General features: G+C 40.1%; 1 protein-coding gene across 2 annotated transcripts; it reads left to right on the forward strand.

Moving 5' to 3' along the window:
* Positions 1–647: 647 nt before the first annotated feature.
* On the forward strand, positions 648–18,755 carry Med6 (mediator complex subunit 6). Of its 2 annotated transcripts, XM_038337990.1 has the most exons (8): positions 648–743; positions 4,596–4,755; positions 5,607–5,698; positions 7,830–7,912; positions 8,934–9,042; positions 12,231–12,346; positions 17,771–17,798; positions 18,350–18,755. In XM_038337990.1, exons 1-8 carry the CDS (start codon positions 722–724, stop codon positions 18,478–18,480), a joined length of 741 nt encoding a protein of 246 aa, XP_038193918.1. In that variant the 5' UTR covers positions 648–721; the 3' UTR covers positions 18,481–18,755. The 2 variants fall into 2 exon arrangements, with proteins under 2 accessions (XP_038193918.1, XP_038193919.1); XM_038337991.1 differs by lacking the exon at positions 12,231–12,346.
* Positions 18,756–25,326: the final 6,571 nt, after the last annotated feature.

Here is a 25,326-nt window from a genome sequence, read left to right on the forward strand (position 1 = left end):
GGGCTCAGCCAACAGGGCAAGCCAAAGACTTTTGAATTCTTTGTTAAATAACGGCTTGTTTGTATACCCATGAGGTGTTTTTACTATTTTGAAAATACTGTCTTTCTATGTAATCCAAGCTGGCTCCAAATTTGCTATCCACTTGGCTCTGCCTCCTGAGAGCTGGGATTACAAGTGAGAGCCCTTAGACTCGGTTTACAGGAGAATTTTAGAATATCAGTGGTGTGCATGAGGCGGGACTCTGTTCAATCTCTTTACCTCTAAATAGAATTACTTTCCCGCTATTCTGTCCTGACTTTTTGACTTTTTTTTTTTTTTTTTTTTTTTTTTTTTTTTTTTTTTTTTTTTTTGTCTTTCTGTCCCTCCAAACTCAGCGGGTTCCAGCTTGGCAGGCACTGCGACGCTATCCTCCTTTCTCTAGTAAGGATCTACTAGGGTCTACAGATCCTGCCCTTCCCTTCTTCCCGGCTCTCTTCTGTGGGCCCCACCTTTTCCATCTCTAGGTCGCCACCGGTTTTCTCCTCTTCGTAGGTGTCCAATAGCAAAGCTTCAATTCGGTTCCTTTCCCTATCTCCTGACCCCTCCGCCATCCGTCCCCACGCTCGCGAGAATAAGTTTGCCCTCCTTGCTTCCCGTACGGTCGTCAACACGCCGCTTCCGTCGCGGCACTCATTACCTTTGCTGTGCGCCGGAAGGAAGCTCTACGAGCGCTTTTGGAATTATGGCGGCGGTGGATATCCGAGGTAATTTATTCTACTGGGGCTTTATAGCTCGCCGAGATCAACTTCTCGCCCTTTTATGAGGTCTCTCAAGTCCTTTTGAGTGGCCCTGGACAACGTACGGCTCTAATTTGACGAAAAGTTGTCTAGTTTTTCTGTATTCTGACGAGTCTCCTTAAAAGAGTCGAAACGGAAGCGTTAGAAGCAGTTTTGGCCTTATCTAACCACAATGCTGGGGCGTTATATCGGGGTGAAGGGATAGCTTTTGGGAAGAGAGAAGTGGAATAAGGTAAGGACTGATCCTATCCCACGGATCCCCGGACTGAAATCCTCAAGTCTTCGTATTAACGTTTGACTTTTTAGTCTGTAATACTTGTCATTTATCATTCAGTGGTTATCTTGGGCAGGCTGGAGCGATATGTCGATATTGTCATTTTTATTGAGCCAGAGAATAAATAAATTGAGATGCAATGTCTTCATTGCTTCTTGTTCTCTGGTAGCATGTTTGTTTTGTTCGTATATATTTCGGTTTTTTTTTTTTCTTGACAGATTTATACATATAATACATTTCGGTCATATATACCGCCCATTACCCTCTTTTATCCTCCCCACTCCCGCTGAACCCTTTCTTCCCAACAAGCAAGTTCACTACCTACCTCCGTGGTGTGTGTTTATTGAGTTTAATTAATTAGGGTTACTGGAATCAGCATTTTTTTTTCTTTTTCTTTTGGTTTTTTAAGACAGGGTTTCTCTGTAGCTTTGGCTGTCCTGGAACTAGCTCTTGTAGACCAGGCTGGCCTCGAACTCACAGAGATCGACGTGCCTCTGCCTCCCGAGTGCTGGGATTAAAGGCGTGTGCCACCACCGCCCGTCAAGTTTTGTTTTTTTAAATGAAATATGTTTTGAGATATCTGTTGCTATCTTAGGTGAACTCAGGTTCCAACTATCTTATATGTAGTTACTTAAGTAGTGGTTATCAGTATTTCTGGGCCACATTTTTACCTGTTTGTCTTCCATTGTGAAGAATTTCAAGTTTCTAAGTTTATCAGTTGAATATTGCTGAGTGCTAAGCTGGCAGCTGTTCACCACACTATCTTGCTAATAAATGAAAGGAGAAAAATGTACTCTATGATCCCATATTTGATTATTTAGCATTTTTAATGTTTTACTTATTATTTGGATTTGTTAGCATCATTATAATATGTTTGATGTTTACAGGAAAGGCAGAGAAGCTGGGATCACCAGAAGTAGAGTGAGAAGGTGTGGGAAGATAAATTAGAGAAGTATTGTAGGGTAGGGTAAGGTTTATCTCCTCTGAGTAAGACAGAGCCACTGCAGAGTTTTGATCAAATGGGGATGGCATGTTCTATCTGTCTTTCTTTTAATTTATGTATTTATTTATTAGATCATTTTCTCTGCGGAGAATAGTGTAGGGGGGCAAGGGTAGAGTTTAAAAAACTTTAAATGACTTTACTGGAGTGGATTAAAATTGCAGATAGCTTGGGAAACTACATTTGTGAGAAGTGATTAAATCTGTTTGATTTGGTAGTAGTTGTATTTATTCAGTTGTGATCACAGGTTATCTTGACGTGGGACAAATACATTTTTTTCCAGTCAGAGACTGTACTTTTCATTCCAGTTAAGTATTTTGTAGGTGAATGTCCTTGGATACAGGGGGCTGTTTAAACTGATTGGTAAAGATCTGTGGTAACTGGGCTGCTTTGAAGGTTTCTTGTAGTCTTCAACCCCCCCGCTTCCCTTTACATAACATGTATGAACACATCCAATTTTGGCAATAGGATTCCAGATGTTCATAGACTCCTAGAGCATTCATGGACCTGAAGGTATAAACTGTCCATCCGTCTACAGAGCAGTCTTCCAAGATTCAGTCTCCTAACACAGCTGCTGATGGAAAGCAGAGCAGGGGGTATACAACAACAACAAAAATATTGATTAATAGAGTAAATCATGCTTGTCTTGGCCTTTAGTCATGAATTGTAAGCATTTGATGAGTATTTTCCTGATGAATAAAAACTTACAACTTAGCCGGGCGGTGGTGGCGCACGCCTTTAATCCCAGCACTCGGGAGGGAGAGGCAGGCGGATCTCTGTGAGTTCGAGACCAGCCTGGGTCTACAAGCGCTAGCTCCAGGACAGGCTCTAAAGCTGCAGAGAAACCCTGTCTCGAAAAACCAACCCCCCCCCCCAAAAAAAACTTACAACTTAGTGGGAGCACATTTCTGAGTTTCTGGTTATGATACGAGAATTAGTAATAACAGTGTATGAGAGCAGAGAAAAGATCACCACTACCACTGTCACAGTTAACATTTATTGGGTTACAGTGTGCCAATGTTGTTCGTGTAATTAAAGATCTTACCTGTCGACTCTTAGTTAATAGATATGGGTATGAAATGATTTTGCCTGGTAAATGTTATAAAGATAAGACATAAGAAAGATTTTTAAGGGAAAAAGTCAATCTCCTAAAGTAGCTAAAAGAAATGGCTGTTTTATAGTAAATAAAATTGTTAGAGCTAGAGAATTAAAATCTTAGTCATGGTTTCCCTTTGTTGCTTTTCATTAGAAGAGATATCTTTTTCTAAAACATTTTCTGTTTTTGTATATTTTGACTATGACATTATCTGTCTATATATCTTTATATATACATATGTATGTAACATATGTGTGTGTGTGTATTTCTTTATCTATCTATATCCAGATAGATGTAGATGGTTGGTATAATCTTTGTTAGCATACATCATCTGTTTGTCTTCTTTATTTTAGAACACATAAAGCACAATTTATTCTTTTTTAAATTTTTTTACATGTCACAACTTTTTTACATTTGATTCATTTTGCGCAGAATTACTTGTCATCTTAAGTTAGATCTGACTTCTTCAGAGTTGCCCAGGGTAGCTGTATAGAAGAGGTGAAGCTTTTCAACCAGTATTATACAAGCATTATGATGTTTATAACTTTAGTGATGTTTTATAGGCACTGAATGAAACATCATCATCATAGTCAGTACACAATAAAACTTATTAGTTATTGAAAATTAACTCACCATGTCTTTTTGAGACAGATAGCCCAGGCTGGCCTCGATCTCTTGGTCTTCCTGTCTGAGCCTCCTAGAGCGCTATGACCTGGAGGTCTGAGCAGTTTCTGGATCTAACCATGTTTTCTTAAAAACTAAGATTTAATTCTACTCTGAATCTGAAACATTATGGCTATGAAAAGGGGATTTTACTCACCACTTGCCCCTTAACTTTTAAATCCTTCACCTCTTGTCTATCATAGAAGTTCCCTAACATTCTTTGCTTGCCAATGGAAGGATCTTTAAACTGGTGGTTGTGGGTGTGTTTGGAAAATTTTGAGTCATTTAAAACCTTTGGAGATTTCTAACATCTAGATCTTAACATTTTGTTACCCAATTAAACATTAAAAATCAAAATATATAAACAATATATTTTATCTTTTTGTACTTTGTATGAGTTTTCTCTGCTGGGAAATAGTTTACCCTCCATTTCTTGATGGTGAGCCTCTCTTCTTTAACACAATGCAGAAGCCACCTCCTGCCCTATGAAAAAGTAATTTTCATTTCCTCTGGAAGGTGTTTTTGTTCCTTCATTTGTCTTTTTGCAATTAGTCTATCCTTAACTTTACTATAGTCATTACTGTGTTCTTTTTTCATATTTCTGTCTTCTGTTAGACTGTTGAGTACATTGGCCTGGGCTAGAGAGATAGCTCACCTGTTAAAGGCTAGGCTCTCAGCCAAAACTGTATGTAGGGCAGAGTCTATGTCATTAATTCATAATACATAATAGATATTCATTGGATTAGGTTATTTATCGTTTCTAATTCTTTTGTTTCTTTCCTGTAGATAACCTGCTGGGAATTTCTTGGGTTGACAGCTCTTGGATCCCCATTTTGAACAGTGGTAGTGTTCTAGATTACTTTTCAGAAAGAAGCAATCCTTTTTATGACAGGACCTGTAATAATGAAGTGGTCAAGATGCAGAGGCTAACATTGGAGCACTTGAAGTAAGTTGTTTTAAGAATGTAACACCTTTTCCAAATAGAGATTTTGCAGTGATTGGTCATTTTACCTGTGTGTGGTGATTGGTGACAGACACTGTTAAATCTTTGGAAGGAAAACCAAAAGTTTTAGGCTGGGGAGATGGCTCAGTGGTTTTATAAAGTTTAGTTTCTATATTTTAAATAACTCTTGCTATAATGTAATTATAGCTGTTAAAGGTAACATATTGTAGTTTTAAGCATATTGTTACTAAACCAAATTTAAATTCATGAATTTTTATGGGTTTTATAAATGTATAAATTTGTATAAAAACCCACATTTTAATTTATATACCAACTGTTGTAGACGGAGGCTGCTCTTTTCCTGGCCACCTAGATCCGAATAATCACACAGAAACTATATTAATTACAACACTGTTTGGCCTATTAGCTCAAGCTTTTTATTAACTAACTCTTAAATCTTAAATTAGCCCATTTCTATTAATCTGTATCTCCACAAGATTGCGGCCTATTAGTAAGGTAAGGTTCTGGCGGGGTGTCTTTCTCCTTGACTCCGCCTACTTTCTCTATATATATATCTCTGTTCGGATTTCCTGCCTGACTTTATTCTGCCCTGCTATATGCCGAAGCAGCTTCTTTATTAACCAATGGTAATAAAACATTCACAACATATAGAGGGCAATCCCACATCACACTGTCTAGAAAAATAGCTGGTTTTATTCAGTTGCCAACTATTAACATTAATCATAAGCAATTTTAGTCCCCCTTTTACACTGCTGTTGCAATTTATTTGGTAATTTAAGTGTCCTATAAAGTTTTAGGAATCATTCCTAGATCTCTTTGTGTCTCCATTTCAGTCAGATGGTTGGAGTTGAATACATCCTTTTACACGCTCAAGAGCCCATTCTTTTCATCATTCGGAAGCAACAGCGGCAGTCCCCTGCCCAAGGTACAAGACACTACAGTTTGTTTACTTTCTGATCTGTGTGCTTTATTTTGTTTTTAATAAAGGGGTTTATTTTATTTTGGTGTACCATTCAGGAACTGGTATGTTAGGCCTTTTTTTGTTTGTTTTTTGCACTAAGTTCTGTTTCTGTAGGTCCCATAAACTACATATATATCCAGTACTTATAGGGGTGTACTCATCAGACTCAGCATCTATTGTACTCATGGCCAGAACTCATTATGGTTGCCTGGTAAGGCTACACAGTAGATAAACCACAGGAAAAGACTTTGTAGGAATCAGTATCTCCTGAGGATCCATATTAAATGTGCTTTTTAGTCAGCATAAGATGATGCTATACATATGTACGTACACACATACATACACACATACATACATATTTCTATTACAGGAAGCCATTTGAAATTGTGAGCCTAAGGTTTTTTTTTTTTTTTTTTTTTTTTTTTTTTTTTTTTTGAGGACTGGTCACTTAGGCATTTTCTGCCCACTAGAATTGAAGACTCCTAGTAGGAAACAGTTTCCCACCATGTTCATGGTATACATTTTGGTTGGGCATGCAGGTATAGCTACAATTAAGAAGTATATCAAAAGCTCTATTAGCACTGGAAGTCAGATAGTTCAGCTCTTCCTGTGAGCACGGTTGTTGAGTTTCCACTGGACCTTGAGCCTCCTGAATAACTTTCATTTCCTCTCAGTCTCTGAGTTAATACTTTATAAAAGACATGGCCTATATAGTTTTATTCAATCCATAGAGGATCTTCTGAGTATCTTCAAATGACACATTTTAACCAAAAATCTTACCTGGGTTTTACTACCAAATGAATATTTGCTTAAGAAACAACATTTGAGGGGCTGGAGAGGTGGCTCAGAGGTTAAGAGCACTGACTGCTCTTCCAGAGGTCCTGAGTTCAATTCCCAGCAACCACATGACAGCTCACAGCCATCTATAATGAGATCTAGTGCCCTCTTCTGGCATGCAAGCATACATGGAAGGAATGTTGTATACATAATAAATAAATAAAATATATATAAAAAAAGAAACAACATTGAAGAGTAAATGTGTTCAGATTTGCTTTAGAATCAGAGCTGAGGCATATACTTTAGTGATGACGGGCACTTCAAGATTTTTTAAAGAGTCTCATTGAAGAAGAGATTATTCAAAGTAGAAAAGCAAGGTGGTATTGCTGAGAGACATCTCTCAAGTAGATCCTGTACATAAAGACACTTGGGGGACATCCTTTTCCCTTGGTCCTTTTGATATTAGAGAGTAACTTGCCAAAGAAATTACAGTTCAGAATTCAAGTCTGACTTCCAAATGGAGGGTACAGAGTCTCTATAGAGAAAAATAGAACTGTAGATAATACGCAAGGCTCCTTGAGAACATTCAGGATATAGTAATAACACAAGATGGTATCAAGCTCAGTAGAGTTGTCTTTGTCCTTAGGACTCAGTTCTGGGAATCAAAGGCAAGTGTAGTGTATCAGATATCTTCACTCTGGTCTCTAAGTCTCTTGTGTTCTTCAGTCTTATGTCCCAGTTTGGTTGACTGACAGCATTGGCTTTGCTGAAATGTGCTATGTATCTATACACGGACCTAGTAAGAATCTCATTTTAATAATCTTTTTTTTTTTTTTTTTTTTTTTTTTTTTTTTTTTTTTGGTTTTTCGAGACAGGGTTTCTCTGTGGCTTTGGAGCCTGTCCTGGAACTAGCTCTTGTAGACCAGGCTGGTCTCGAACTCACAGAGATCCGCCTGCCTCTGCCTCCCGAGTGCTGGGATTAAAGGCGTGCGCCACTTAAGATGCATTGGACTGATTAAACTTGATTCAGATGTGCCTGGGATTTGAGAAGTCCTGTATGTTTTCTGTGAAGGGCAGAGAGTAAAGTCTTTAGGCTTTGTGGGTGGAACTGCAAGGAACTACTCAACTGTTAACAATCCTAGGTAACATATAAATGAACAGTATGACTTGTTTTCCCATACTTGGAGAGAAATTGCAAGGTCTTCCCTTAAAGTTCCATATAGTAAAGTGCCAAAGTTTAGTTTGTTCTATGAAAATACCATTTTTTAGCAGTTTGTGTCCAGGATGTGTTTGTAAGCATTTTTTCCTGCTGCTTTAGTCATCCCACTGGCTGACTACTATATCATCGCTGGAGTCATCTACCAGGCACCAGACTTGGGATCAGTCATAAACTCCAGAGTGGTACGTGTCTTCACCTACCTACACACCTATCTGCCTACCTGCCTTCCTGCCTATTCTCCCTCCTTCCCTTGCTCCCTCACCCTTTCCTCCTCTTCCCTTCCCTCTCCTCCCCTTTCTTCCCCCTCCTTTCTTTTCCTTTTCCTTCCCTTCCCTTATTTTATCTTTTTCTTTAAGACCTTGGACTCATTATGTGTCCAAAGATGGCCTTAAATCCCTGGTCCTACTGCCTCCATCTTTCAAGTCCTAAGATTCCAGATGTGTGTCTGTACACGTAGGTTTTTTTTTCCTACATTCTTTGAACATGAATGCAAACTTCTAAATGAGATACCCTATTCTGAGACTCAAGTAGGAGCTCTTCTGCTTTGTGTAAGCTGGTATAAAATGTTGACAGTTAAAGGGTTTTGAGCACTTACTCTGGGTCAAGTCAGCGCTAATATATAGAGTTCGAAGAGCTGTAGGCTCCACATCATTAGTAATATGCATAAAAACACTTGGGAAGGGGGGCTGGAGAGATGGCTCAGCGGTTAAGAGCAGTTACTACTCTTCCAGAGGTCCTGAGTTAAATTCCCAGCAACCACATGGTGGCTCACAGCCATCTGTAATGAGATCTGGTGCCCTCTTCTGGCATGTGGGCATACATGGAGGCAGAATGTTGTATATATAATAAATAAATCTTTAAAAAAAACACTTGGGAAGAAACTGTAGCTCTGCTATATTTTTGTTGCCCTTTTTATTATTCCCTAATCAATACATTGTAACAGCTGTCTGTACAGTACTTATGTTAGGTCTTGAAGTAATCTAGAGATCATTTAGAGACCATTGGAGAATTCATAGTTTGCGTAGAAATGCTAATTATTTTATATAAGGGATATAGCTATTTACAACTCCAGTCAAATAGTAATCTAGATTCTGAAAACGGAATTATTATCTTTGCTTATGTAATATTTTATATTTACTTAGGACATTTTACTCGACTTCATAAGAGATTTAGAATTTGTTGGTTGTTGTTTTGTTTTCCAAGCTCACTGCAGTACATGGTATTCAGTCAGCTTTTGATGAAGCTATGTCATACTGTCGCTATCATCCTTCCAAAGGGTATTGGTGGCACTTCAAAGATCATGAAGAGCAAGGTAAGTAGAGTGCCTAGGCTCTCCCAAGATAGTTTGTGCCGACATTACTGAGATAGGTTTTAATCTCTCAGATGATGGCATTACTGCCCCTGTGTTCATGTCATAGGTGCAGTGATAGTGACATCAGAACAGTTGTTAGTTTTGCCCACGAGGTCACATGTTCATAAGCTTTGTAAAGAAGATGTAAAGTTTTCAATTATTTGGCACATAAAGAGGAGAAACTGGTGATGAGTGAGCAAAGGTATTTTTTACTTCTTGGGTTGCTTTGGAATTTGGAACCATTGAGCCTTCTAGTCTTCAAAGTCAGGAGATGAGATACTATTCTTAGTGCCCTTTCTTCAGATGGCCAGATTGTGTTCTCTCCTTTTCTCCCCCTCCCTTCTTTTTCCTTTTTTCCCCTTTCCTGTTGTTTTAAGGATTAAGCCCAGGGCCTTAGGCATGCTAGGCAAGCACTTACTCCCAAGTTATATCCCTGTTTGATCAGGGTGTTTGCTGACCATATTTTGACATTGTGTATATCTGTGTGTGTAAGTAAGCGTGTGATGTGCATGTAAGCTTGTGTTCCATGTGTGGATATTGAACAACTCTGTAGTTGGTTTTCTGTATCCACCTGTGGTGATATTTTGTTTGTGATCTAACAAGTAAAGCTTGCCTGAAGATCAGAGTGCAGAGCTAAGCTGTAGGTATATGAGGTCCATGAGAGCCCATAATAGAGGATAACAAATGTTTATTAGGGAACACTCAAAATAAGAAAGACGCTATGGTCCTCTGCTCTGTGGATGCTGGGAGCTGTGAACAGACCACCAGCTCTGAGAGAGAGAGAGAGAGAGAGAGAGAGAGAGAGAGAGAGAGAGAGAGAGAGAGAGAGAGAGAGAGAGAGAGAGAGAGAGAGAAACACACTTTTTGCTTCCGTCTTGTTTATAGTACCTCAGCCCACACCCTAGTGGGTCAGTACCCAATCATCTATTGGCTGAATGAATTCCCACAATACTAAACCACTAGTTTAGCCATAAAGTCTAGGCAATGGGAGTCCAGCACTTGGGAGGCAGAGGCAGACAGATCTCTGAGTTCAAAGCCACCCTGGGCTACACTAGATTGATCCAGTTTCAAAGAGAAACAGAGCTCATACCTTTTTATCCCAGTACTTTGAATCATAGGCCTTTAATCTCAGCACTAGGGAGGTGGAGACAGAAGTGATATGTCTGGGCAGAGAGGAATATAAGGCGGGAGGAGATGGGAGGAGACAGGAGCTCAGCATTCGGTCTGAGGTTTCGTAGAGACAGCATTCCGGCTGAGAATTCCTAGGGACAGGATCACCTATTCAGTCTGAGGTTTTGGTAGAGGTAAGAACTAGTGGCTGCTGCTCTGCTTCTCTGATCTTTCAGCATTAACCCCTATATCTGACTCTGGATTTTTATTATTAATACCAATTAAAATTCATGCTACATTTACCTTTAATGTGTGTTTTGAGATTAAACTCATGTCTCCAGGCGTGTGTGGCCGCCAGTGCCTTGTCCACTGTACCTCTCACTGACCCTAGGTGGCGTTCTGATTCTTTGATGTTAGCACCTGTCATAACCCTGGGTTCTTGTGGATACTAATCAATGACTGTTCTTTTGCCCTGTTTTTACCAAAATCCTATGCCCAGAAATGTGTTTGTATCAGTTTATTTTCTTTCTTTGAGAATAATAAAGTGTAGGAAAGATGGCCTTTATGTAGTATTCAGAGCTACTTTGATTCTTAATAATTGGGTACAGGCAGTACTGTTTGTTGTAGGAAAGTGTGCCTTAATGGAGTAAAGTTGACCCAGGGGAAGTTGTACCCACCTTATGATGTCTACAACATGGTCACTTGGAATCCTTCATGTAAAGACAGCCCCTACATCCACTCCTACCCCTGTTCTCTCTGCCAGAGCAGATCACACATGTAACTTCAGAATTTCTTTCATATTCTTTTTTATGCTTGCCTTCATGATCTTGTTTTGTAATTTTCCCTTTCAGTACAATGTTAAGCTTTTTTCATAGAGAGAATGGGAATGAATAAATGAATGTGTTTTAGAAAATCTCTCCATATGGAGCCCAGGCTATCCTTGAACCCTTAATACTCCTGGCTTCATCCTCCCAAGTGCTAAGATGAACAGAGATATGGATCACCATCCCTAGCTAATTGCAGTCTTTTGAGGCAGATCTTGTGTAGTCTAGGCAGGTCAACCTTGAGCTTGCTATATAGCTAAGGATGATCTTTAACTCGTAATTCTCTTGCCTGGTTTAATTACTGTTTTTATAACAAAGCATAGTAACTAAAACCTGTCCTTTCTATTTGTCCTTAGTAGATTGCACAGCAAATCATTCAGTATACTTAAAATACTCAAAAGTAATTTCAAGCCAATATGTATTATTATTTAGGTAATTATGAAGAATGATAGCCTCAGAACTGTTTGTCCTTCGGTGTTAAATACTGAAACTGAAATATCTTTTAGAGACAGGTGTGGCCAGGCGGTGGTGTGGTCGGAAACCACTGTTCCTTCCTTCCTGTCTGCTCAGACCCCAAATAATCACACAGAAACTATATTATTTGCAGTATTGTTTGACCAATAGCTTAAGCGTATTTCTAGCTAGCTCTTATATACTAAACTAACCCATTTTCATTAATCTGTGCATCACCACGAGGTCATGGCCTACTGGCATAGTTTCTATGGGTTCTGGCAGATGTGTCTGTCTCCTGTGGCAGCTACATTGCTTCTCCCTGACTCTGCCTACACTCTCTATATATCTCTTTCAACCTGGCTTTACTCTGTTAAGCCATTGGCCCATAGCACCTTGTTTATTAACCAATGGCAATAAAACATTCACAGCATACATCACCTCCCATGTCAGTGTGTTGCACACCTGTAATCCCAGTACTTGGGAGGCAGAGAAAGGCAGATCTCTGTGAGTTCAAGGTCAGCTTGGAGTTCTAGGACAGGCTCCGAAGCGACAGAGAAATCTTGTCTTGAATACAGAGAGAGAGAGAGAGAGAGAGAGAGAGAAGGTATGTCAGCATATGGGAATTTAACATCATTTGTAAAGGAGAGTTAGGAACTTCTTTTTTATATTTGCTGTGTTTTAAAGAGTTGTCTTAGTAAAGTTATTATTAAAATAATGGTTTGAGTATTTCAGTATGTTGATTTGAATTTTATATTTTATTAGATAAAGTCAAACCTAAAGCCAAAAGGAAAGAAGAACCAAGCTCTATTTTTCAGAGACAGCGTGTGGATGCTTTACTTGTTGACCTCAGACAAAAATTCCCACCCAGATTTGTTCAGGTAATGAGAATGTGTTGTGAATTTTGATTTGACACATTTTTAATTGTAAAGTCTTTTAGGTATAATTTAAAAGTATTGTTTTTTTTATTAGCAGAAGAATTACCCCTGAAGGAATTGTTTAAAAAGACTTAATGGAGGTAATGAGTAAAAGGAATGCATTTTAGCATTGTTCTCTAATCCTTAATGAGTCTATATGAGCATTGAGGTCTGTGTTTAGATCATATTTTCATCCATAAGGTTGCTGAAAGAATAATCGGTTGTAACAAACCTTGAATATGAAACTCATACTCTCTATTGTAACAAACCTCGAATATGAAACTCATACTCTCTATTCTGCTTGCTGCATTCCCAGCCTTTATATATCACATGTAGGCTCTTAAAGGTTAATGGGTTAAGACTCTGAGCGGAAGGAATAGAAAATCGTAGAGGGTTGGTTTGGCGTGGTCAGGAGAGGAAGCGGAGGTAGTAATAGAGTTCTCTTATCACTGTGTTAAAAGTTTGTAATGCCACTTAGTGATTTAGAAGTAGTCTAGTAGCAGATCCACCTGCCATTCTACCACGTGAGCTTTTGAAGTGAAGCAACTGAGAAATGGAATGCATGGCCATGTTAATGTCAGTTATTCTGGAATTTAGAATTCCTTTGTGGAAATGTGTATTTTCATAGGCATGTTGATTGTTGTTATGAAGGATTTGAGGGGATTTTAAAGGTAGTTTTAAGGTGAGTTTTTTTTTAAAAACACCATAAAATGACCTTAAAACAGACCTCTTCTGTCTGATTCTAAAATAGTGAAGGATGTTACTGTAATAACGCTTATATGATCATGAAGTAGTGAAGAGGCACAGGTTGGAATATGAGAGCAGAAAGTTAGCTTGGAGATTTTTTTTTTTTTTGTCTTCTGAGATAGCGTTTCTCTGTAGCTTTGGAACCTGTCCTGGAACTAGCTCTTGTAGACCAGGCTGGCCTCAAACTCACAGAGATCCACCTGCCTCTGCCTCCCGAGTGCTGGGATTAAAGGTGTGTGTCACCACTGCCCAGCTAGCTTGGAGAAATTTCATAAACTGTTCTTGAAGGTAGAACAAGGGAAACACGAGTTAGAACTGTGTGGTGTGGGAAGCTGCTCTGGGCTGTTTGAGGTGTACTGGTCATTTATTCTGTGAGTACACCATCTCTCCTGCATAGCCTGAGGGAAGAACATCTAGATTTGCATTGTCCAGTACATTAACTGCCAGACACAAGCGGCTCATGAGCCCTGCATGCACAGCTCATTCAGGTTGAGTTGTGATGTAAGTATATAACACATTTTTGGCTTTTGAGATAGGGTTTCTGTGTATCTTTGTCTACTCTGTAGACCAAGCTGTCCTTGAACTCACAGAGATCTTCCTGTCTTTGCCCCCCAAGGGCTGGGATTAAAGGTGTATACCACCACTCCTTGAACTCACAGAGGTCTGTCTGCCTCTGCCTCCCAAGTGTTGGGATTAAACGTGTGTGCCATCACACCTTGAACTCACAGAGGACTGCTTACCTCTGTCTCCCAAGTGTTGGGATTAAAGGTGTGTGCCAGCACACCCAACTATTCTCTTTCTTTCTTTTTTATTTTAAGGACTTTAACTTTTTTTCTTATCTCTCCCAAGCCTGCATATATTTTTTGACACACTGTAAACCATTTAGAGGTTTTCTTCGTCTTTGAATGTCTTTACTGTATCTCTTTTTTTTTTGACCACATGAGTCTTTAATTTGTTAAGCAATATTGCTAGGATTAAAGCCATGGCTTTGATGGTTGGATCTAGCCCATTTCTTAGCTTTCTGAGATTCCAGCCTCATGGTGGAGGTACTGGCTGGAGCAGTGTTTATTGCTACAGCTCTATGTTGTCTCAAGGTCCATGCTACCACCAAGAAGCATACTGTAGGCTATTCATAAACACCATTTAAGTGTTATGTGGCAGAGCCTCTTAAAAGGGTTGCAAACTTTTTGCAGCTAAAGCTGAATCAGGAAGCCTTTCTTAAATGAGAGCGCTTGCCTCTAGCAAGCAGAGCCCACCTGAGAAAATGCTACTATCAATAAACGATGCCTTACTCTATTCTCTTCTGTCTAGAATTACTTCCCAAGCTTTTCAGGCTTTATGTGAATGTAATTGTCCGTACATTGGGCACCATTCTGTTGTGCCCAGTTCCCACAGTCATTAAGTCTCAAAGAAATCACACAGAGGTCTACATTAGTTATAAACTGATTGGCCCATTAGCTCAGGCTTCTTATTAACTCTTATAACCTATATTAGCCCATTATTCTTGTCTATGTTAGCCACGTGGCTTGGTACCTTTTTCGGCAAGGCAGTCACATCTTGCTCTGTGGCTGGGTCACAACTGCAGAATGTGCTTCCCTCTTTCCAGAACTCTCGTTGCCCCGCCTCTACTTCCTACCTGGTCACCCTGCTTATACTTCCTGCCTGGCTACTGGCCAATCAGCGCTTATTTAAAACATAAGTGACAAGGTACAGACCATTGTCCCACAGCACAGCAATAATAGACTTTCTAAGATCATTTTTTTTTTAAAAAATTATTTTTTATTTTCGTTGAATTCTAGGAAGTCTTTAATTTTTTTTTTTAATTTTTTCCTTGACCCAGGGGTGGTTTAATTGAATACTGTTCAATTTTCAAGAGTTTGTAGACTTTCTGCAGTTAGTGCTGTCGTTAAATTTTACCTTTAAACCATGGTGATCTGATAAGATATAGGGAGTTATTCCTATTTTTTGTTGTTGTTGAGGTTTGCTTTGTTACCAAGTATGTGATCAATTTTAGAAAAGGTTCCATGAGGTGCTGAGGTTTATATTCTTTTGTGTTGAGTGGAATGTTCTATAGATGTCTGTTAAGTCTGTTTGAGTCATGACATTCGTTAATCCTCTTATTTTCTGTTAAGTTTCTGTCGGACTGACCTGTCCATTGAGGAGAGAGAGTGTGGTATTGAAGTCTCCTGTTATTGGTGTGTGGGGTTTGATTTGCGATTTAAAATTTAGTAATGTTTACTTTACATATGTGGGTGCTCTTGTATTTGAGGCAGAGATGTTCAGGATTGAGACTTCATCTTGATGGCTCCTGTGATGAATATGAAGTGTCTTTCTTCATCTCTTCTGGTTGATTTTAGTTTGAAGTCTGTTTCGTTAAATATTAGGATAGCTACATCACGTGTTTCTTAGGTCCATCCAGCAGTACCACTCTTGGGCGTATACTCAAAGAATGCTTAATCATACTACAAGGACATTTGTTCAGCTATATTCATAGCAGCATTATTCGTAATAGCCAGAACCTGGAAACAACCTAGATGCTCCTCAACAGCAGAATGGATAAAGAAAATGTGGTACATTTTCATAATGGAGTAGTATTCAGCGGTAAAAAAACAATGACATCTTGAAATTTGCATGCAAATGGATGGAACTAGAAAAAAAACCATCCTGATTGACGTAACCCAGACCCAGAAAGATGAACATAGTATGTACTCACTCATAAGTGGATACTAACTGTAAAGCAAAGGATAATGAGCCTATAGTCAATGATCCTAGAGAAGCTAAGTAACAAGGTCAACCCTAAGAAAAGCATACATAGATCCACCTGGAAAAGGAAAATAGATAAGATTCCCTGATGAAATTGGGAGCAAGGAGGTGTGGGGGAGAAGGGAGGGTGGAAGAGGAAGAGAAGGGGAGGGAGGAGGAGAACTTGAGGGAACATGATAGACAAGATGGAGGAAGAACAGATATGAGAGCAAGGAAAGATATTTTGATTGAGGGAGCCATTATGGGGCTAGCAAGAAACCTGGCACTAGAGAAATTCCCAGGAATCCACAAGGATGATCCCAGCTAAGACCCTAAGCAATTCAGGAGAGGGTACCAGAACTGGCCTTGCCCTGTAGTCAGAGTGATGAATATCTTAAATGTCACCATAGAACCTTCATCCCATCAATTGATGGAAACAGAGGCCGAGACCTGCATGGGAGCACTGGACTGAGCTCCCAAAGTCTAGTTGAAGAGTAGGGGGAGTGAGAATATGAGCAAAGAGGTCAAGACCATGATGGGGACACCCACTAAAACAGTTTATCAGAGCTAATGGGAGCTCACCAACTCCAGCCAGACAGAGAAGGAACCAGCATAGGACCAAACTACTCCCTTCAAATGTGGGTGACAGGTGTACGGAGGAGGCAGACTGCGGGGACTGGCAGTGGCACTGGGATTTATCCCTACTGCTTGTACTGACTTTTTGGGAACCCATTCTCTCTTTGGATGGATATCTTGCTCAGCCTAGATATAGTAGGGAGGGCCTTGGACCTCCCTCAAAGCAATTTGCCTTACCCTCTCTGAGGAATGGATGGAGGGTGGGGTAAATGGAGGGGTTGGGAGGAGAGGAGAGAGTGGGAACTGGGATTGGTATGTAAAATGAAAAAAGATAGTTTGCTTTCTTCTTAAAAAATAGAATAAATTTTTTTAAAATTATGTATTTGTATATGGTTTTGTGTATGTGAGTGCAGTACTTAGAGGAGCCAGAGGAGGGTGCCTGATCCCCTTGTGTTGGAGTTCCATGCAGTTGTAAGCTACCCCCGTGTGGGTGCCTGGAACCAGATTTTGATCCTCTGCAACAGCAATACATCTTAAACCACTGATCCATCTGGACTGAGCAGTTAAGAGCATGTGCTGCTTTTTTTTTTTTTGAGGATCTGGGTTTTGTTTTTAGCACCCACTTAACAGCTCACAACCATCTGTAACTCTAATTCCAAAGGATTTTACCTCCTCTTCTGGCTTTCTTGGGCACCAGGCTTGTACATGGTATACAGATATGTAAAAAATAAGAAAATAAAAGTAAAAATAGAAATCAATCCATCAATATTTTAAACAAATTTTGGGGGGGGGGAGAAAAACTCTTTTTTTTTCTGAGTTCCCATGCCTGCCATACTTAAAATCAAAGGGTTTATCCATGGAACTCACTATGTAGACCAGGCTGGCCTCAAACTCACAGAAGTCTGCCTACCTCTCTGTCTCCAAAGTGTTGGGAATTAAACCAGTCCTGGCTTCATTCTCCTTGCTTACAGTCCCTACTCTCTAAGCAGGTAAGTCTCTGAAGGTTTGCTGGCTCTCTTAGTTCTTCTCATTCGATTCTACGTGACTACTCTCTTTATTGTAGCCTTTGTGGGAAGGCACACAGCTTGTTAGATGTACATCATTTTTGTAGCTGACTTCTGGTTTTGCGTCTTTTTTTGAAATGAAGAGTAGAAAATGGCACACTTTTATGTTGCATGACCATAAAATGATAATTGTCCTTTATGAAGTCATTTTACAATGCAGTTACATAAGTCTGTCATTTAAGACTATACAATTCAGAAGAAACATTATTAACTTGACTTTTCCTTCTTTTCCCCCCATTTCCTGTTTTTCAAATCCTAGCAAAAGTCTGGAGAAAAGCCTGTCCCAGGTATGTTCATCTGCTCTTCTTACTAAACTCGAAGTGAGAACAAGCAGCCTGTGTGACGTTCTGACAGCAGCTGCATGTGAGACGAGCTGTGGCTGCTGTGTCTTTTAGGCTGTTCCATTATTGTTTGTCACCCCAACCTTTGAACTCCTTTGAATTGCTAGTACTTAGTGGTTCTGTGGTAGCGATACTAGCATTTAAAAGTAGAGTTTAGGTAGAAGGGGAAGGGCAAAGAAGCCACAGTGACTTGATGGTGGGTTTCATCATCAAGAGCAGGTATTGAGCTGTCTGGTAAGTTGCTGTAGAGTCAGTTTTTATGGCTTGTTCACACATGATGTCTTATTTTAATACCACGTGTTTGCCTAGCATTATTTAATTAATATTTAGGCTTATAAATGAATTTTAAAATATGCTTGCCTGAGAAAACAACTAAATATTCAACTTTATAAGCAATTCCAAATGAATTTAAAAGAGTAAACCGTAAGTACTAACCAGTGTTTAATTTATTTCTCCTTTCACCTTCGTTTTGTCAAAATACTGCTTTTGATGGCTAGTGGATCAGACAAAGAAAGAGGCAGAGCCTCTACCAGAAACTCTGAAATCTGAGGAGAAGGAGAGCACGAAGAATGCTCAGCAGACTGTGAGCACTAAGGGTCCCCCTGAGAAACGAATGCGACTTCAGTGAATAGTGGACACGAAAGAAGCTGGCAAGCGCCTTGTCAGTCACTATACCTCAGCACCGTGGGAGGTCTCGAGTCTTAAAACACTATCGCAGCCTCTCATTTGTGTGGAGCACTTGTTCTTTCCAAAAGGACGCTCTCCCTCCCAGGATTTCTATGTGAATATTTCTTACGTATCTTTTGTAACCTTTCCTCTGCTGGACATGGGCAATGCACCTAGCTCACAGATACACCAATATATATCCTTAAAAACAATAAAGTTATTTGTATATATTCCTCATCATGCCTTTTCCTTGTCTCTGAGAGGATAAATGTCAGTGCAGTAACTGAGCATATCTTGTAGTATTTGGATATTGCTCTGTATTACAATAATACATTTATTGAATAATTGAGAGGTAAAGGAAAATACTCGCTCATTGATATCATCCCATGGACTCTTGTCAGTTTGTTTTCTTTTTTAAATAGTTTTCTCACATTTTTTTCTTTATTGTGTTATTCTGTTATGAGCACTTGCCGGTGTTTACTAGTGTATTGAGTATTATTACCGAGATTTATAGCTCAGTTTTCTTAAATACTTCTGTGCTGGAGTTTCCCAGTTTTCTGTATTTTATACAAGGCTGCAGTGACCTCGTTTGTGACCGTATGCATGGTCCGTAGACTGGGTCACTGCACCCTCCACATCCTTGGGGCTCTTATTCTGTCTTGTCAGGTTGTTTTCCTCCAGGAATGTGGCCTTTAGTTCATCATCCAAGCACAAAGTATGAAGTACTGTGTTCTTCAGTTTCTGTCACCAAGATTGTCACTTATATGTTCTACTGCTAGTTAAGCCGCAGAAAGTGTCTTATTATTTAAAGTGGCAAGACAACTTTCATGTCTTTGTTTCTGCTTTTTTGAAGCATTTGGTTTTCTGTGAGATGTTTGTTCTTTCTGTTAGTTTTGATATAGTTTCAGATGTACAGGGAAGTTGTAAAACAAGCACAGAGCTCCTTTATATACCAACCCCTCATGTGTACCGCTTGTGTTTTCTGCCCCCTCCCTGTCTGTTGTTGCTTCTCTGTGTGCCTGTGTGGTATTCACACACATTTACATACCTTTTATTTTTGATTCATTTATAGTCATGCCGCTATGCTTTGGATATAAAGTGTCTTTCCCATAGTGTCATGTATTGAAAGTTTGGTACCATATTGGAAGGTTCTGGAAAAAAGCTTGAGATGAGGTCTAGATGGAAGGAGTAGGTCTCTGGGGGCAAGTTCCTCAGGGATCTACTTGTTCCAGCTTCACTTGTATCCCTCCTGCCCGTTTCCCTCTACCCTGAGATGAATGAAGGTGCTCTTCCTCTGTTATGTTTCCATTGCTTGCACAGTTCTCTTGAAGTACTTTGGTTATAGCAGTGGGAAAAATAGCAAACATATATACCCATTTCTCAAGTACTTTAGTATGTTTCCTTAAAAAATATATTTTATGTGGTACAATTATGAAAATTAAACTAATGTTAATAAATTCAGCTATCTATCTGTAGGTCTTATTCTGATCTTCTCCATAGCACCAATAATGTTATTTACAGCAAAACAAAATTCTAATTGCCATATCTCTTTAGTTGCCTACTTTTTCCATCTTGACTCTTCCTTTAAGCTTGTTTGCTTCTCTCTCTCTCTCTCTCTCTCTCTCTCTCTCTCTCTCTCTCTCTCTCTCTCTCTCTCCCCCCTCCCTCCCTCCCTCCCTCCCTCCCTCCCTCCCTCCTTCCTTCCTTCCTTTCCTTTTTTCCTTTCTTTCTTGATGGCCATGGGGATTGAGCCTCGAGCCCCCTGATGCTGCATAAGCAACTCTACTACTGTCTGCTTCCCAGCCCTAAGAGTTTTGTTTTTCATGAGCTCGATATTTAAAGTGTATAGGCCAGTTATTTTATTTAGTGTCACCGTGTGCAATATATTCCTATTTAGTTTACGCCTGTTTTACAGAAGGTCCACAGGAAGGATGTTTTGTGCCATGTGCCACCCATCTGTCTCAGAATAATGTTGATCACTTAGTTAAGGGCAAGTTCATCAGGTTACTCCACTACACATTTCCATTTATACATTATATTTTTATTTGTGTTTGAATGAGTGGGTGTTGGGTGTTGGTATCTGCATGTTTGTGCACTTTTGTGTTCAGATAAGTGTACCCATGTGCAAAGCAGGCTGTCTTCTGTACTGTTCTTCATTATTCCCTTGAGACACGGAAGCTTGCTAAGGTTGTTTGACTAGGCTGACTGACCTCAAGCTCCAGGGCCTACCACCCCCACCTTTTCCCACAATGCTGGGGTTACAGGCATGCACTCATATTTAGCCATACTTAACATTTATGTGGGTACTGAGGGCTTGAACTCAGGCCATCATACTTGCTAAGCAAGTGTTCTATCCAGAGTCATCTTTCCAACCCCTTTGTTATATTGAGAGGTTTTGTAAATAATTCTTGTTATTTCTCAAACATCTAGCCACAAGTTAGCCTTTAGTGGAAGTTCTTATTCTAGGATGGAACCCGAATGACTTTGTGATTCTGTTGTTCTTTGTTGGTTTTCTGCTATAAATGGCCTCCAGTGCTATGCTATTATCATTGGGAATCATTTGAAGCCCATACATTGCTGCTAAAGCTCTGTCATTTTAACTACTGGGAGCTGCTCCCTGAGATTTCTGTGCAAGGTCACATTGGGAGCTTTCCTCGCTTTTTAGCACAGTAAGATGTTTATTTTCTCTTCATCCCAACCTTGAGAACAGCCGTTTCTCGAAGGAGATACATTGTTGGGAGACTAGTGTTTGGAAAGCATCATGTATGTTTGTTGCTACTGGAGTTTCACTGCTTCTGGGCCTCAGCTGACATGACAACACATGCACACATACACATATGAGACACATTTAGAAAAAGCATATTCCCACATACATTGATAACTGTCTATTCAGTGAGGATTAAAAGGTAGCATCAGTTCACACTCATACCTCGCAGATTTAGTACATTTCCTCAAGACTTACTTTACTCTTTTTTTTTTTTTTTTTTTTTTTTTTAAATAATGCCTCATGCATCACAGACCGACTTCAGACTAGCTAAAGATGACCTTGAGTGTATGTGGTGTTGCAAATTGTACTCTGGGCCATGATGCTAGGCAAGCCCTCTAAATGAGCTCCACTCTGGCTCTGCCTCTCTTTTGTATTGATGAGAGGAGCTCTGGCTGTCATGAGGTATGATACATTTATTTGCTGAACCCTAGGAGGTTCACAGTTGGTAACCTTTACCTCTGTAAAAAGCCTCCACCTGGCATTCATTATTGGCTTACATTCTGCTCTTCAGCATAGTTCAGTGCTGTGTGAAGTAATCTATCCGGGTTAATTGCCCCAAATTTTTATTTTTATTTTTTGTTGGAGAATTCCATACATGCATTATTTTGATCAAATCCAGCCTTCCTTCTAAGTTCTTTCCTACTCCCTATCCCCCTCCTCTTTTCCTTCATAACTTATGTGTGGATTTAAAGCCTACTACACAAGACAGAACTTGTGCCTGTAACCATTAACTGGGTCAAAATCCCATGACTGACTAGGCCCTAGGCCCTAGGGCAGTATCTAATACTATTCTACTAAGTGGGCATAGTAATAAACTTTTCTATAAATTCTTATCTTTGACTATAGATTAGTGGATCTCCCAGCCCCCATCAGCAAAGCTTCTTTTTACAGTAGATGAACAGGAATACAAAGGCTCACAGCTGGTCAAGTAGAGAATGGATGACATATTCAAATCTATGAAAACAAGCAAAAAAAAAAAAACCCTGTTAGTCCAAAATATTGTATACATAGAAAGTATTGTAAAGAAATGAAGAAATATTTTCAAAATAGTTTTTCTGCCTCTAATAAGACAATCATATGGTTTCTGTAAGTAAGAGAAACCTCTTCCGACGCTGGTGGAAATGAAAACTTCAGCCACTCTGGAAATCAGTATAGTGGTTTCTTTTAAAATTGGGAACCAACCTACCTCAGGACCCAACAATACCACTCTTGGGCATACACCCAAAGGATGGTCAATCATACTACAAGGACATTTGTTCAATTATGCTCACAGCCTTATTTGTGATAGCCAGAAACTGGAAACAACTTAGATGCCCTTCAATCAAGGAATAGATAAAGAAAATGTGGTACATTTGCACAATGAAGTACTAGTAAGCAGAAAAACAAAAAGAAAACAATGTCATCTTTGAATTATCAGGCAAATGGACAGATCTGGAAAAATCCATTCTGAGTGATGTAAACCGACCTAGAAATACAAATATAGTATGTACTCAGTCATAAGTGGATACCAGACATAAAGCTAGAACTCTCTTAAGAAACAGTTGGAAGCAGATGCAGAGATCCACACCTACCCACTAGGCAGAGCTCCTGGAGTCCAGATGAAGCGAGAGAGGAGTAATCATGAACAAAGGGGCCAGGACCATGATGGGAAAACCCACAGAATCAGCTGATCTGAGCTAGTGTGAGATCACTGGCAGCAGAATGACAACGGGGATCCTGCAGAGGACCCAAGTAGGCCCCCTGAATACAGGTGACAATGGTGACACTTGGGCAGTACATAAGGCCACTGGCAGTAGGACCAGGATCAAATTCTAGTGCATGAACTGACTTTGTGGAGACCATTCTCTATGGAGAGATAACTTGATCAGCTTGGAAGTAGGGACGACTTGGTCTTGAGTCAACATAGTGATGGGACAGATTTAGTTGTCTTAACCTCTCTGAGGCGTGGATGGGGGGATGGTGGAGAGAGTAGAAGGAGTGTAGGGAGGGGGAACTGAGGTTGGTATGTTAAAAAAAAAAAAAAAGGTTTTTTTCCTCAGTGATGCCAGTTTCTTCTTAAACAGCAGATACTTCAGCTCCAGCTGACCAGTATCTATTGTCCCAGAAAAATCTCTTATTAATCGGAGCTGATTCTTCAACCCCAGCAGAACAGAATCACAGATTCTTAGCTCAAAATATCACATGAACAATTCAGATCTCTGAGGCACTCTCAAGATCCCCCCCGCCCGACACTTCACAAGCCACGCCTCAGCATTCTTATCTCCTAAGCTCCCACAGAACAGTTCACTGAGCCCAAACCTTGAACGCCGTGGTATCCTCCCCAAAGCATGTGGTCAGGTCTGTTACAGCAATACTCCATGACCTGGTAGTAATTTCTGCTTTAGTTGGAGTTTCTATTGTGATAAACACCATGAACCAAAGCAAGTTGGGGAGGATAGGGCTTATTTTACTTTATTGTACTTATTTATCACTTCCACTTCACAGGTCATCGTTGAGGGGAGTCTGGGCAAGAGCTGGAGTCCAGGCTTACTGGTTCTCTCTTCATGGCTTGCTTAACCTGCTCATTTAAACTAGAACTGCTTGCTCATGGATTGGACACCCCATCCCTCTGGCTGTTTCCTCTCATAGCAATCATTAATCAAGAATACATACAAGTTGTGTGTGTGTGTGTGTTTGTGTTTGACATGTAGGTATGAATGTGCACTACATGTATACAATGCCCACAGAAGCGAGAATAGGGCTTCATGTCCCATGGACTTAGAGTTACAGATACTAGTGAGCCACCATGTGGGTGCTGGGATTTGAACCCAGGTCTTCTGGAAAAATAGCCAAAGCTTAAGTGCTGTGCCATCTCTCTGCCCCCATTCCTCCCCACAGAATAGAATTTTCAGAGTTCTTGTGTATCACGAATTACTTAGAGTAGTCCATCTATCTTCTCTCTCTGATATGCATGCTGCTTCTCCACTAGTTCACACATGGTGAGGAGTCCCTTCAGAACACAGGAGCTGTGCTATTATTTCATAGCCTCAACACTGGTGGTGAATGGTCCCTCGAACTTCAGTGTAAGAAATACTGTGAAAGTCCACGGTAACAACCTTGTATAACTCTCTGTAATAGAGGGTAGCTGCTCGCTCTCTTCTGTCTTAGGATGTTAAAGGCACAGTCAGCAAATCCCCTGGCCTAATCTGAATTTCACATGTGCCATTCACCAGGAGGTTATTTGGTATTATCGTTCCTGTCTCCTTTGCCTTGTGAAATCAGTATCCCCTTGTGATCCTGAAGGGTGCTGTGGGTCTGTACTGACAGGCACGGTGAGGTGGCTCAGTGTCAGGACACTAGTGTGCATGATGTCCCAAGTCCAATTCTCAGATGTACGAAGCAGAAAATAATTTAAAAATTCTAAATCACATACCAAACGGATTAGTCCCATGGAGGCATCAAAGTTCTGGAAACAGTGGAACGGTGAGGATGAGGAGAGACTCTAGATTGTGGGTTCGAATACCATTCAATGTATTACATCCTGCCTGATGTTAGCCACTCCACTATTTGTAAGATAGTAACATTGAATAGACCAGACACATGTGCACACTTCAACTTCCAGCTCTGCCAGACCTCCAGGAAGACAAACCACTCCAGGGAACCAAAACTCCTTCACAAACACAAGACAGCTCAGCAGCAGTGTAAGCGCCTATTACAAAAGAGACATATGGATGGTTTCAGGGACTGCGGTTATGACACTTGACCAACAGCCTGCTCAAACACAGACAAGATGATCACTTCCTAGGTAGCTACACTGTGGTTTCAATAGCTAACACTGGATCAAGCAGGTACAGTCTTGTTGGTAAAGGGTCATCCTGTCTTGGTTTCTGTAGCCAGCAGTGTCAGGCACAAGCCCAGTTATTAATGTCATGTGACCTATCTTCAATGAAAACACAGGTTAGGTGACTCTTCTTCCACATGAGCCACTTGAGCAAAAGGCTGCAGCTCACACAGAGCCCAATAGAAAATGGACAAACTATAATGCTGTAAATGGTCTCCGCT

This window comes from Arvicola amphibius, chromosome 7 (assembly GCF_903992535.2).
Source record: "Arvicola amphibius chromosome 7, mArvAmp1.2, whole genome shotgun sequence".
NCBI classification, from domain to species: domain Eukaryota; kingdom Metazoa; phylum Chordata; class Mammalia; order Rodentia; family Cricetidae; genus Arvicola; species Arvicola amphibius.

What these genes read in the sequence shown, in the direction of transcription:
- Med6 (XM_038337990.1), top strand. Translation starts at nt 722, where the DNA reads ATGGCGGCGGTGGATATCCGAG. An exon ending in CTAACATTGGAGCACTTGAA is followed by an intron (nt 4,756 to 5,606) that starts GTAAGTTGTTTT and finishes TCTCCATTTCAG; the next exon opens with TCAGATGGTTGGAGTTGAAT. An exon ending in TGGAGAAAAGCCTGTCCCAG is followed by an intron (nt 17,799 to 18,349) that starts GTATGTTCATCT and finishes TTTGATGGCTAG; the next exon opens with TGGATCAGACAAAGAAAGAG.